General features: G+C 39.9%; 1 protein-coding gene across 1 annotated transcript; it reads left to right on the top strand.

Moving 5' to 3' along the window:
* The first annotated feature begins 5,178 nt into the window (after positions 1-5,178).
* On the top strand, positions 5,179-13,132 carry LOC105924100 (T-box transcription factor TBX3). The gene is made up of 7 exons (XM_012859990.3): positions 5,179-5,833; positions 6,203-6,470; positions 6,557-6,703; positions 6,785-6,861; positions 6,951-7,087; positions 9,102-9,643; positions 12,715-13,132. The coding sequence occupies exons 1-7, from the start codon at positions 5,505-5,507 to the stop codon at positions 12,940-12,942; spliced, it is 1,728 nt and encodes a 575-aa protein (XP_012715444.2). The 5' UTR covers positions 5,179-5,504; the 3' UTR covers positions 12,943-13,132.
* Positions 13,133-14,332: the final 1,200 nt, after the last annotated feature.

Genomic DNA, 14,332 nt, shown 5'->3' with positions numbered 1-14,332 from the left:
ACACTGTGGGGTCACTATTCCTGAAACTGGCAATGTGTTGAGCCCCGAACAACTGGTAGCACTGAGGGCAGCCATGGATGCACTGGGACATTCTGAATCACACGGTTCAGATATCTATATATATATATATATATATAAAAATGTTGCTACTGTCCAGTATGACCAACACTTTACGAGTTTAATCTTATTTTGGTTACCATTGTTGCAAAAGGTTTTCAAGTAATAAAATCTAGCCAGGAAAATGTAACTAAGTTAGTGTATTCACTGAATAAAAATGTAGAATTGCTAGGATTGTGATAGTAAATGTGTAAGGTACTGTATAAACCTTTTGAAAATGCTGAGGTTATTGAAAAAAAGGGGCACATGACCCCTTTTTTTACTAAAACTGAGGATGCAAACATTGTGAGACAATTAATTTATTTTCCACATTGCATAATAAACATACCCTTTGATAAACTCTTCATTTCCAATTCTTACCAATATTAATCAAAGTGAATACACCTTTTTCACAAGGATTGCTTTTATTGTTCAAATTAAGACTGAAAGAACTCCATTAATTCTCCAGGTTTTTCCCAGTAAACAATCCATATATTAACAATAAAACGGGCTGTATTAAAAAAACTGGCTGATGAAATGGATGAAGCCAAAAACAGGACTATGAAAAACAATTTCTGCATGTAAGACTGTCAGGAAATTTAGAACAATCTCAAACCTGGCCTTTTTTTTTCCTAACTTTTTTTTTTTTTTAGCCTAAACGGCTCCACTAAGAGCTATGAAGGACATGCTGCAACAGTTACTGATCAAAGTAGTTAATACTGGGAACTAAAACGGTTACATATTAAGTTATTTTTTAACAAGCCCAACTCCTAATGTGTTTAAAGATTCCATCAAATCCTGAATTGTTCAAGTCTTGGTAGTCTCGTGATGGAAGTCGACCTGGTAGACTACCAGAGTTTATGTAGGAGCCTTCCATCCAGCCCAGAACTTTGATGGCCTTCACCTCATCAGTGGGTGCTGGAAAACAGATATGTGTTATTGTTATGTAAAGGATAATACTGTTAAAGAAAAAAAATAAATCACCACTTCGATGAAAACAAACTTTTCAAGAAAATATCTGCTCATGTGGCTAATTCCAGCTGTGGTTTTTGCCATGGCCAAACCAATTTTATTAAGTGCACAACACATATTTGCAATTGGGCACAGATGACCTCATTTTTACTTTGAAGAAATTAAGGAGTTAGAAAGATAGTGAGATATGATCTAGATCTGCTGCTATATGCTTTACTTGTAACATTCATATTTATGTTAGAAAACGCAATTTTTAATTAATTTCCTTACCAATTTTCATATAATCAATATCCACTCGTTGCAATTATTTTAAATTCATTAAGAATTCGTTTTGCACATAAGCATACATGCATTGGTTTGACAGTTTTAGGATAAATTACCAAATCCAAACACCAATTTAGATTTACACCAATAAGAACAATAGACAGTCATTTGAAAACAACACAAAAACCACATGATAATCTGTTAACAATGCATTTATCTGGGTATCCACTCAGGTACTATTTATTTGACACAGCACAGTAAAAGCAGAAGCCAACCACAGTGGCTGCATTACAAAGCAAAAGTTGTTTTAGCATGGCGTTCAACCTAAGGCAAGCTTTCATGTTATTTGCTCTAAAAAGTAACATGGTCCCTTACTGTAACATAGCAGGGCCTTTAACTGAAATCTTACATGATCTATCACCATAGTGAGCAATTACTTTTTCACCGGGAAAGCTTTGAAAGTTACCTGTGGAGTGCTAATGCTGTTAGCTGTGATATCACGTTTTTCTTCTTCAGCCAAACCGGCGCGTTTCAGTTTCTTTCGGGTGCGCCCCCTGCTGTCGGGAAGTCTGAACAACAACAACAACAACAACTCAATGCATCACGTGACTTTTGGCACAAATTTACCGCAGCGGTAGTGGGATTGTTTCGTACTCGAGCAGAGGCTGTTTTGTGCGAGCAGAGACCGTTTTGTGCTCGAGGAAAACTTATAAATGATATTTTGAGTGCAAGGTTGGCGAACAGTTTGCAAAACATTTTTTGTGTGTGAAACAAATCTTTTTGTGTGCAAACAAGTTTTGTTTGTGTGCAAAACTTTTTTTTGTGTGCAACGTTTTGGCAGAAATTTGTCTCCATATTTGAACGTTGTAATCTAGAATGAACCGGACTTGTGGAGGTCCACAATTTTCATAAAATCTTGACTTGTTTCATTTGACTTCCCCATGATGGCAGACAAGGAAGCACTGTGTTTGAGGTCTTGGCATAAAAAATAAATTCAAACATGTGCCAGCATATAACTTAAATGTTTCATTTGAGTGTAGAAGTTTAGTACAAAGCCATGTCATTATCCTTTTGGAATTTCCCAAATGAACGAACGACATAAGTGAGTGTAAACCTTTCACTTTAAAGCAAAATGTAGTATACCCCTCCAGAGTACAACTTAGTAAATGTTTGTATTCTTATACTTTCCCTCAGGCATGCCAGCTCACATGTAAAATTGAGTATTGTGGACCCTTTTTGTCCTCTTGGTTCCAACCTAACGCTCTCAGATGCCTCGAGGCACAGACTTGTTAAGCTATGAAATGTCTCTTTGGCTTTCATTCTTTTAAAAAAAAGATGAAGAAAATGTGTTAAAACTACAGGGGTCACTTAAGGCCCCTTGTCCTGACATCAGGTGTTCCAAAAGAAGTGAAAGATGAGGTTAAATAAGACAATTTGCCTCCTCCAGCAGAATGTCTAATACCTACAGATACCAGAATATCCACTGGTGTGGCAAGTTTGAAAAGACAAACAGTAAATCATTTAAGAGCCTAAGAGCGAGCAGAGAGGACCAATTCTAAACCTTTTACACGCCTTGTCTTGAAAACATTTCCTATATTATAGTACCGCTAAGTATCTGATGGGTTTAAAAAATATTTACTGATACTTCATAACGTCAGTTTTAAATAATTTACATCTAAACACTTCAAACTATCAGTGGTTTCAGAAATTGGCTGCAGATGGAGTGACAGTGCATGGAAGCTTATTTTGTCAGAACTGATTGTATCGATAATCTATAATAATAATAAAAAAGGGTTAAAGGTATACCTAAACTCCCACTGACTTTTGCCCAATTGACCCTTTGCATGTTGCACCTTAAGCAGATGCTTTGTTGCCGCCGTCAAGGTTTGGCCGAAATTCTGTCTGCATGGTTGATCGCTTTTACTGGCAGAATTTAGATCTTTTTAAACTGCACCATAAAAAAAAAGAAAAGTTGGTAGAACTCTATTTAAGGGCAACAAACTTCAGTAATATTTTAAGTTCAGGACATCGCCTTAACCATTATAGTTGTTTTTTTTTTCAATTTATATGAAAGTAGTAGTGGCTTAGAAAATGTAATGTACAAACTATGTATCTCCAATTTCTTACTTAAAAACAACAAACATACTTTTTAAATTAGCTGTTATTGTCCTTCAGTGGACATTTTTTTTTATCTGCATTATAACAATGCAATTTCAGGAACAGTAAGAGTCTGAGTTTCAAACACTGGACACTTAAGTATGAGTTGTGGTAACTTTAAAACTTAATAAATATGTAGCTTTATTGTCCCTGTACAGAAAGTAGAATGAAATATTATTTGGCAACAATGTTTATAGTTAGTTGAACATTAAAAGAACACTCTAACTCAAAAGCCACCTAACACAAAAGTTGGTTTTCCCACAGTTCATTACAAAGGCTAGCAGAGCTTTCACTGGTTGAAATAATGTACAACTTAAAAGGTAAAAGTACTGACAACTCACTTAATAATGTTAAGGATTACAACTACTTTGATTTTCTGAACTGATTTATCCCCCTTATATGTCACACTTCGTTTTTTCCACAACTGAAAATAGTTTTGCAGCCCAAAAGAAAGTTTTTATTTTATTTTATTATTAAACAGCATGGTTGGTTTCCTGGCATGGACCAGGCGCTTAAGCATAGCCCAGAAATATTCAACATGGAAGGCTTTTGGGAAAGGCTAGTTCAGAATTTCATGCTGTTCTAACTGTTCTAAAAACCAGCTCATATATGTGTTTGGGAGTCAGCATCCTGTTGGAATGCTCAATCTAACCTATAAGATCATCCTCAAATCAATGAAAATTGGCTAGGATGTTCAGGAAAACCCAGGAGCCAGCAAGGCTCAGGTCTACATGGAAAGAACTGCTTGGACACCAGCTGCTGGTGGCAACATCATACTGTGGGACTTGTCGCAGGCTCTGGTCGCAGACTGTAGGGAAGAGAAAAAGAAAAAAGAAAAGAAAGAGGTGAGCACTAATAACTGGATGGTGAATGATGAACCGGAGGGAGGGAGTCTGGTCGCTGGTAGCGAGCAGAGGTGTGGACAGGCCAGCGAACTCAGAGGAGCAGCAGCCAACTGGCATGCCAGGAAGGCTCTTGGGACTTGGAACTGCCAGAAATCTTTCTGAGAAGGGTTCTTGATGTAACCAGATATGAGCTTGGGTTAACCTGAGAGAGGAACAGAGGATTTAGTCGCAGGAAACTATGAACCATTGAACAGAACTAGGAGCAAAGGTCCAGTCAGGTACCGTACCGCTCAGGTGAGCTAATGCTCTGATGCCTTCCATCCGTCTCCGGCCGCCTTAAGTGCTCCTCCTAGTTGGCATGGATGGGAAACACCTGTGGCTGATGTCCACCTGTCACACCCTGCTGGAGAAAGGTAGAAACAACACGACACCTCTACTGCACAGAACTGCATACCCCTTTTTTTTAATTTTTACCTATTTTGTGCTTCAAAAACGAGGCATTTAAGGGCCCTTCCCGCTCCAGGGAAGGGGGCCCTTTAAGGGCTTAAAGGCCCTTAAATCTATCTATCTATCTATCTATCTATCTATCTATCTATCTATCTATCTATCTATCTATCTATATCTATCTATATATATATATATCTATCTATCTATCTATCTATCTATCTATCTATCTATATCTATCTATATATCTATATCTATATATATATATCTATATATATCTATATATATATATATATATATATATATATATATATATATATATATATATATATATATATATGTGTGTGTGTGTGTGTGTGTGTGCGCGCGCGCGGGTTTAAAACCGCCCCGCCCCTCACCGTGTTTTTTTTAGACTGACTCTGTCCACAGATATTGGGTTCATCAGACGTGCGGCAGTCCAAATCTCTAGGTTTCCTCTTTGAGTGGAGCTATTTCAATTTGTTTGTTTGTGTGCTTTTTTTTTTTTTTTTTTTACACTACTTTTACGCATGATCCCCATGTGCGTCGTTCTCTCCATAGACCTTCACCTATGGACCGATGCGTCTGGAGATGCAAAGACTTCCGAGACTTATTGGTCATGCTACGAGGAACTCAAAACACCCTCATAAAGGCTGCTGTTGCAAGCGCACTGATTGAGAGTCTTTTGCTTCGATATCTGCGGTGGCCATGGCTTACCACCCTTTCCAAGTCCACGGAGCAGACGCCTTCCCTCTGCCAGCTGTCATTCCCGGCGCACAGCCCTCCCTTACCTCCGCGCTGACTCTCCCGGACGCCGCCTCGTTTTCCGACCCCCTGTCGGAACGGGCGGCCGCGGACGCACGGCTGCGCGCCGCCGCGGAGCTCCGGAGTCGGCCGGTGCACCCGCGGTCCATGAAGAGTGTGGGACAGCCTGAGCAGTGGCTGGATGACGATCCGAAAGTCACGCTGGAATCGAAGGATCTGTGGAGCGAATTTCACAAGATGGGGACCGAGATGGTTATCACAAAGTCTGGGAGGCAAGTTGACCCACTGCGCTAAAAAAAGGGAAACAATGCTAGATTTTAACTAATAAAACTCGTGCAAAACATTTGCACGCATTTGAATGATTTACTAACTATAATAGCTACTAAACAGTTTGAATCCTTTTTATAGGCTAAAACTTAATTCTTCAAATCAAATTTTTCTATAATGTATATGTCAAAAATTTAAGAACTATTGCCATAACGGAAAATATTTTAATGTTAATAGTTCAAAAGGTGAGTTAAAAGGGTGGAATTCCATATGCTCATGAATTTTTGACTAGACAGCTGTCTTTCAATCCACCGATTCCTTTAAAAGACTCGCCATTATTTTGAATGCATCATTTTCCCCTATTCAATATCCAGGAGGATGTTTCCACCCTTCAAAGTGTGTGTGGAGGGGCTGAGTGAAAGCACAAAGTACATCCTGCTGATGGACATTGTCGCCGTAGACGACTGCCGCTACAAGTTTCACAACTCCCGCTGGACAGTGGCTGGAAAAGCCGACCCGGAGATGCCAAAGCGCATGTACATCCACCCTGACAGTCCGTCCAAGGGGGAGCAGTGGATGAGCAAGCCGGTTGCGTTTCATAAACTCAAACTCACCAACAACATCTCGGACAAGCACGGATTTGTAAGTGGCCCCCGCCGGTTCTAAAAAATGTAGAAATTGGGTCGGTGCTGCCGTTTTTTGCTTATGACTTGTTGTTGATTTGCCAGACGATCCTAAACTCCATGCATAAGTACCAACCCAGGTTTCACATTGTGAGAGCCAACGACATCATGAAGCTTCCATACAGCACCTTCAGGACTTACGTGTTCCCGGAGACGGAGTTCATCGCTGTCACTGCCTATCAGAACGAAAAGGTAACCCTCGACTCTTTGACAACAGAACAATGCTGCACGTCCCATGTGCAAGAACTGAGTTTCCCCTCCTTCGTCGCTTAGATAACGCAGCTGAAAATCGACAACAATCCCTTTGCCAAAGGGTTCAGAGATACTGGCAATGGCAGACGCGAGAAAAGGTCGGCACTACATAAAATGTCCTCACGTGAACTTGCTTACTTTGCCACATCTTAACACATGCAGTTTGTGTCGTTATATCTACAAACAGGGTTAAGCTGTTCAGCAAAGCAGACCAGGGCGGTGCTGATTCTGACGATTCGTCTGGGCCACCCGGCGCTAGTGAGCCCTTTTATTCTCCTCTGGAACTGGTCAGCAGCCCTCTGATGTCCACACCAACCTGCCAAGGCGAGTTAACCTCAAGAGGGGATGTGGGCCTTTAAGCAGACACGTGGTTCTCAGGACTATCTGTCCATAAGACTCACAAACACACTTCAGTCTGTATCACTAACTTTTCATCCTCTATAACTAAAATATCAACAACCTTCCCAGTCATATCGTAGATGTGAAACTCTCCAAAGTAGAGTTTTCCTTTGATTACGGAAGAGGCTAAAAGGGTCACTCATCGCGTCACTGATATTTCAGATTTTGTATTTCTCGAGCGATCTGAAAGCCCCTCGTAAAAGCAGCGTGGTTTTAAAAAAAATGACTTCCTCCATATGATAACCTTTAAAGAAAGTCACCCCAAAAGAAGAGAAGAAGGGGTGGAGAAGGTGCATAAATGTGCAGCAAGCGAGAAAACCAGTAGGATTTAGCAATAAAAGCTGATAATGAGTGTCCCCCTGTTTTGTGAGTTCAAACTCCAAAGTAAAATTCATAAACAGGGGTTGTACAGCACTAAATGTTTTAACAGGTTTCATTTATACATGGTTGCATTTATTCTATGTTCTGTACGTGTTTCATGTTAAATTCTGGGCATCTAGACTTCTGGCTTTCCAAATAAGGGGTGGTGTGCTTGTGTGTTGGGGAGGAGTATTGGGGACATTCATAATGTATTTCCAATTGGCAACTCTGAAAATAAGACTACTAGTTTGTCTTGGAGTTGCACAGAAATAAGCAAAAGGGTTGGGATTAGAGATTAGACTCTGGGCTCATCCATCCATCCATTTTCTGACCCGCATAATGCTGGTGCCTATCTCCAGCGTTCACTGGGCGAGAGGCAGGGTACACCCTGGACAGGTCGCCAGTCTGTCGCAGGGCCTCTGGGCTAATAAAACACTATTTACCTTTGGATATTAAAACAAAAATGCTACCAAAAAACTCTGTGGTGCAGACAACACCTCAGTCTTCTGGAATCCCTAATACAAAAGAGTAGTAAAATACAAGTCATTTCACAATAGTCACACCTATGAGTCATGAATTGTGGCGATGAAGGACTCAAAAGCAAGCAGGAGGTAGGCCAACTCCTGATAAATGATTTTATCATCAAAAAAAAAGAAAAAAAAAAAAAAAAAAAGTACAGGTCACGAGAAGTCAAAAAAAAAACAAAAAAACAACATATAGGACACAGAACCTTACAGTTCAGGTAAAGTCAGAATAGGATAAACGGGATAATTTACCAAAGGAGTGACTAAACCGAGAGGCTTTAACACCGGGGAAGTTGATGGAATGCAACACAGGTTGCTCTAATTCCTGAGCTGTTTATCGGTCCTGACTGAAGGAGCCAAGGGAAAAAAGAGTAACTGACACAGTTCTAAATTAATGCAGGGAGATAGCTAAACAAAACGTGACTATGGTAAGACAATGAAAATAAAATGTGTTTTTTAGTTACCAAAATGATGAGAAAAAAAGTTGTAATTACAAGAAAGAAAGAAAGAAGGAAAAAGTATATTATCAAGGGAAATCGATGCTGGCTTAAAACCCTACAAAGCCATAACAAGTGAACACGAGCTAATGACTTTAAACTTCAGACTAGGCTTCCATAGCAAAGACATTCTTCCTCTTTTAGCATTGAAATATCCTGGCAACGGTGAAACACAGATCCCGACGCATAGCTAACCTGCTTGGTAAGAACACAGAAATTATAGCATCCTGCCATTTCTTCAAAATAATTGTTACCTTTTTTTATCCTCAATATTTTTATCTTAATCCCAAATGAATCTCAAACTTTTTCCACAACATTTCGACTTTTCTCATCGTTTTGACTTTATTATTGAAATCAAATTTTGACCTCTTCTCGATATTTCAACTCAGTTCTTCTTCAACTGAAACCCCAAACGCCTTTATATTTATCAAATCCACCGATTCCAATTTCTTGGCCTTACATTTTGTTCCACTAATAGCTAATATTCAGCTTTCTAACACTAATAACCTCAAAATGTTCTCTTTCTAAACCTTTTTTTTATTATTTGTTTCCTTACAGATGCAAAAGACATTGAAAGTGATTCAGATTTAGACCTTGAAGAGGATGACGTTCTGAAAGTCGGCCTACCCGGGCCTGCACGTACGTTAACCACGAACCTGAGGCACGAGGACGTTCTGCAACCCATGCCTGATCTTAGTAAAAGCAACAATAAGGATGGCTCAAATGGCATAATCGTGCACAGAGCACACGATGGCAATGAATACTTTATGGAATTAGGCTCCTACGAAAGCCAAAGGAGTGTGAACAACGATGGGGGGCTACCAACAAAGTTGCGACCACATAGCTTAACCTGCCTCAGTAATTTTCACTATCCAACTTTGGATTTCTCAGGTGTCTACCGCCAACCACTTGTTAGGGTAAGAGCATCGTTTCAAAAAAGACAGCTATCAATGACACCAACGGGTTTTTCGTGTTTGGGCGTGGGACCTGGATTTACCCCTTTGCCTGGAATTAATGACTTTGAAAATGGATTCCTGCCATCTCAAACTATCCAGCCTTCAGGTGCTTTTCCCCTCTCACGACACACTTTGGAATCTCAGGTAGGTTTCAGGAAATTGCTCAAATCTGTCATTGCACAATATTAAATTCTGCCAGTCTGATATTTTTTTTAAAATAAGTATTTAGGGTAATAAAAGCTGAAAGTAATGCCTTGAAGCAGACTCTTTTTCAGACATCCCTGTCAGCACTTCTAAATTGGGATTACGTGAGTTAGAATTGGCAGTATTTATTGTCTTCAACATAAAGGCGCTCTTATTGAAAACTATGGAAAATGGCTCATATAAATCGTATGTCCTTGCCAAAAGTGTCTCAAATATGTATAAGAAAAATGGTATGTGCCACGGTCACCTGATATAACATACTATATCTAGGATAAAACAACAAAGTTTGAGGTATTTCATGAAGAGTGATAAGGTGTTAATATGTGGGGAGGAAAATAATAAATAGTCAAAAATGTAACCAGAAAAAAAATAATTTCTAACATTTCTCACAGGTAAATTCATTTCAATAAAATTTTATTTATAAACTGCCAATTCACAACACATCTAATCTCAAGGCACTTTGCAAAGCCAAATTCAATCAAATCCTCCAGACAGTTTGGTTAAAAGTAGTGTTGCGCCGATTCCATTTTTTGACCCCAATACCGATACCCGATACCTGGCTGTGCGGTAATGGCCGATACCGATACCATCTGTTTGAAATTGATGTGTGTGTGTATATATGAAGAACTGCATACTACTTAGGGTAGTAGAACCTTTTATTGCCTATCTGGAATGGCTGACAATAGTTGAATAAACTTTTGGCTCTCAAAGGCCAAAATAGTGCAACATTGGTGAAATTATAACATGTATAATAGTAGTGCAACAGTAAGATGGTAAAATTACATTAATAATTGAATAATATCTTTTAAACCCTGAGTTTTGGCTCTCAAATGCCACAATAGTGCAACTTTCATGAACTTATGTAACATGTATAATACTAGTCGGGAGAGAGAAGGCTGCGTTCAAGTGACATACAAACATCAAAATGGTATTGGTGTCCTATTTGTTGGTGCTCGCCGATACAGATACCACCATTTTAGTGCTGGATCGGGGGCCCGTCCGATACTGGTATCGGTATCTGTGCAACACTAGTTAAAAGGTTTCCTCTCTAAGAAACCCAGCAGATTGCATCAAGTCTTGACAAGCAGCGTTCACTCCTCATGAAAGAGCGTAGAGCCACAGGGAACAGTCGTCTGCATTGTCGATGGCTTTGCAGCAATCCCCAATACTGAGCATGCATGAAGCGACAGTGGAAAGGAAAACCTCCAGCAGCCTCCCCTGGATGATGTCACAGTTCACAGAACCCCAGACCAGATGTACCTACTATAAAGAGAAAAAAAAGACATCTTCATATGAACTGATTTAAATTCAGTTTTGCTCGTAAATCTTCTACAATTACCACTGGTTCATTGCTTACTTTTGCTGCAGAATGATTGAGAAAACATTGTGCTTTTATTGCAATCTTGTTTTGCACTCAAGAACATTCTAATCATGCGCGGACCAATTTAAACGAAGGAAACTGAAGGAATACGTGAAAGTTTGGAACGAGGTTCTGTTAGAAGGTTCCAAACAGGTAACATTTTCCCAGCAGCAGGTAACACACTGGGCACCTTTATTTAGTTTAAATTCAGAGGAATTGAAGTTAAGGGCTGGCCCCAGAAGGCCTGATGCCAAAGCGGACCGCTGCTTGCGGTTTGTGCAAGCACAGTTTTATGAATCCTTTAAAGGCATACTATGCAACATTTTTCAGTTAATTAATGTGTTCCATACCGTTTTGGATGATTAAATGAGTCATTTCAGGTCGAACAAAGGTTTTCTCGGCCGCCCTGGTGGTCTGTGGGGGAAATACCGTACTTGCAATTGCAAGAGCCCTCGGCCCGCACACACAGGCTCAGAAGTCTCGTGCAAGACCGCGAGAGTCGGTCTTGCTTTACGCCGAGAACTCCATGTGTTTTTGCCCTGCCATTCACTATATGCACGCGCGAAAGCAACAACAAAGAACCGCGTGTTAACGTCAAATAAACATGCAAGTATATTGAGTTTTTATTATTATTATTATTATTATTATTATTATTATTTATTTTATTTTATTTTTTTGAATGTTGGCGAGGCGGTAGCGTGAGTTTGGCGAGCGTTGCGGGAAACCCTGATGTTCATACTTTGACTGTGTTAGTCATTGTTTGTACTGCCGTTTTTTCAACTTTTCGTTGCGTTCGCCTGTCTGCTAAGCTCAAAACAACCGAGCCTGGCTTGACGGAGAAACCAGAACAGCTGAGCATCTTTATGACAGTGCACTTTTACTTTCGCCCTCTGGGGGGAGCATCGCTGGAAAATCAACCCCGGTTGCATAGTATACCTTTAATACCTTTGTGACATTTGCATTAGAAGGTTATTTACCCAGCAGTTGATGATTACTCAAACAGGTAGTTGATGTTGGCAATGTTGGGCTACCAGAGGTCTTCCTAACCTAATATACTACTTTTTTATTATTATTTATTTTCATTTTTTATTTTTGCTGTTTCACAGTAATATCAGACAGCGATTCTAACCCAGAACACATATACACCTTTTTGTTTTTCAGCTTCTGTGTACATACCCATCTAATCGTATACATGACCCTGTTTAAGGGGGTAATGAAATGTTTTAAAGTGTTTTGGTGTCGTTAAGACCGGAGTGGCTTCTGAGGTGGTAGAAGTCTGATGTGGTCTTGACTCCTCTCGGACTGGCCATTGGCTTCATCCTCCGGGAATAAAGCATTTAGATTTACACTACATAAAGGTGCCAAGAGAATGATCTGCTGCTTTTAAAGTACCACATGATAAAAACCTTTTAACAGACCCTCATTTCAAAAAGCTTTAACCATATGCTTCAATTAAAAAAAAAACAGGTTGGGGTCCAGTTTTGGTTGGATATTAAGGTCAATTTTAAAATGGAAGCTTCTTGTTATTCAATTATGTAAAAACTGCTTACATGTTTAATTTCTTCTGGAAAATTGTTTATTTTTATCGAGTCACAGAACCATTCCAAGGCTATAATGCTGTGCTAACAATTATTTATTTTTTTCCAAACAGGGAGTCTCTCTGTCACCAATTGATGGAATGTCATCATATCCGTACCATCGTGTGGCACCAATAGGTGCGAGTCTTTCAGCTCACCCCGCCTGCTCTGCCACACCATCTCTTTCTGGAATCCACCAACACAGAAATCCTAAGACTTGGCTCAGATTAAGTCCATATCAGCTCCCACCATCTTTCACTTCTTGCCAAAATCTCCTATCTGCCAGCCTGCCGGGAAGGTAACCTTCACAACCGGAGCTGTCCAAATCCGGAAGCAGAGACTGGAGTTTGCCATCTGGATGTCGTGGTGACAAAACAAAGGCCATCCGATGGACTGATTCCCCGAGTGCTGTGGGGTGTGCTGATCTAACACAACACAACTTAAGATTTGGAAAGTTTCACCTTAATAGCAACCAAAAATAAATAACCCATACGAACTATGTTTCTGTTGTCATGAGAATGTCTGGATTTACTCAATTGCAGGTCATCGCTGCACATTTACAGGCTCTAGTATAGCTCTGATCATTGGGATGCAAGCCTAAGACTTAAATGAAAATCAAATACTGTTAAAACATTTGTGCTGCCAAATGTTTGCAAAAACTTTGAAATCTTTTATATATCAGCTTAACTTTTTTTTTTTTTTTTTTTTTAGCAAACCAGAAAATTAAGCCCCCAGCGACAGACCTAATGGTCATTTAAGATAGATAAGATCAATGAGTCGACACGCAGGCACGCTCCATGAGTTTAAATGGATTTGGGAGGAAGATTCCGCTTTCCAGCCCGGATCAGAACGTGTCTGGATGTTAGGCCTAATCCTTTAAGTTAATTTGAGTAATTAATCTGTCTGTTTCATTCGTGGACTTCCGTACACTTTTTTTTGGTAAGGACAGCCTGTGGGGTTGTGTTTGTGCCGGTCTCTCCAATTTTGTCTCTCAAGGCATTAAGGGGGCATTTTAAGGCAAAGGAAACTGTTGGTCTAATTGCTGTGATTAGCCTATGACCTAATCCTTAATTGTCTTTACTCCAGTTGGTGTCCGGAGTGATAAGGCTAGGTGCTCCTTTTTTTTTTGCCCCCTCTAACTGGACATCTGCTGACTGCGTACACCGGACAGCGCAGTGTCCTACCTACAAACAAACATATCCCCTGTAATATTCAGCTGCTTTATTTCTTTTGGTTTCAGAAGCGACTAAGCGTGAACAGCAAGTATAACTGCAGTGTACAATTTTATACTAATTCCACAACAACAACAACAACAAAACTTTAACACCATATTTTGGAATAATCTATGAGCGAGCAGCCAGTCCTACAAACTGGCTGGATATTTGACCACTGTTTTTCATCAGAAATGACAGACTTCAGTTAAATTTGTTGACTTCCTGGCACCGACCCGGTTCCTGAACTCGTGCGTACAGTGTGGACATAGGTCAGGAAGGCCCATTCCTGGCTAAAGCTTAACCTGCTTTAGCCAGGTTAACGCTAAGGCAAATCCTAACCCTGACCGTTCACAGCAGTTTCCGTGACTGTCCGGGAAAAGCTGTCCACGGTGAAATAAATTTAACATCAACTTAGTCTTGAAGGATATTTACCAAGAAAGGAGACCCGGCTCCAGAATCAAAACCTTGAAGCTTGATT

Source organism: Fundulus heteroclitus, chromosome 11 (genome assembly GCF_011125445.2).
Source record: "Fundulus heteroclitus isolate FHET01 chromosome 11, MU-UCD_Fhet_4.1, whole genome shotgun sequence".
Taxonomy (NCBI): domain Eukaryota; kingdom Metazoa; phylum Chordata; class Actinopteri; order Cyprinodontiformes; family Fundulidae; genus Fundulus; species Fundulus heteroclitus.
The sequence above is the reverse complement of the archived record's forward strand: the minus strand, read 5'-3'. Positions and strand labels throughout refer to the sequence as shown.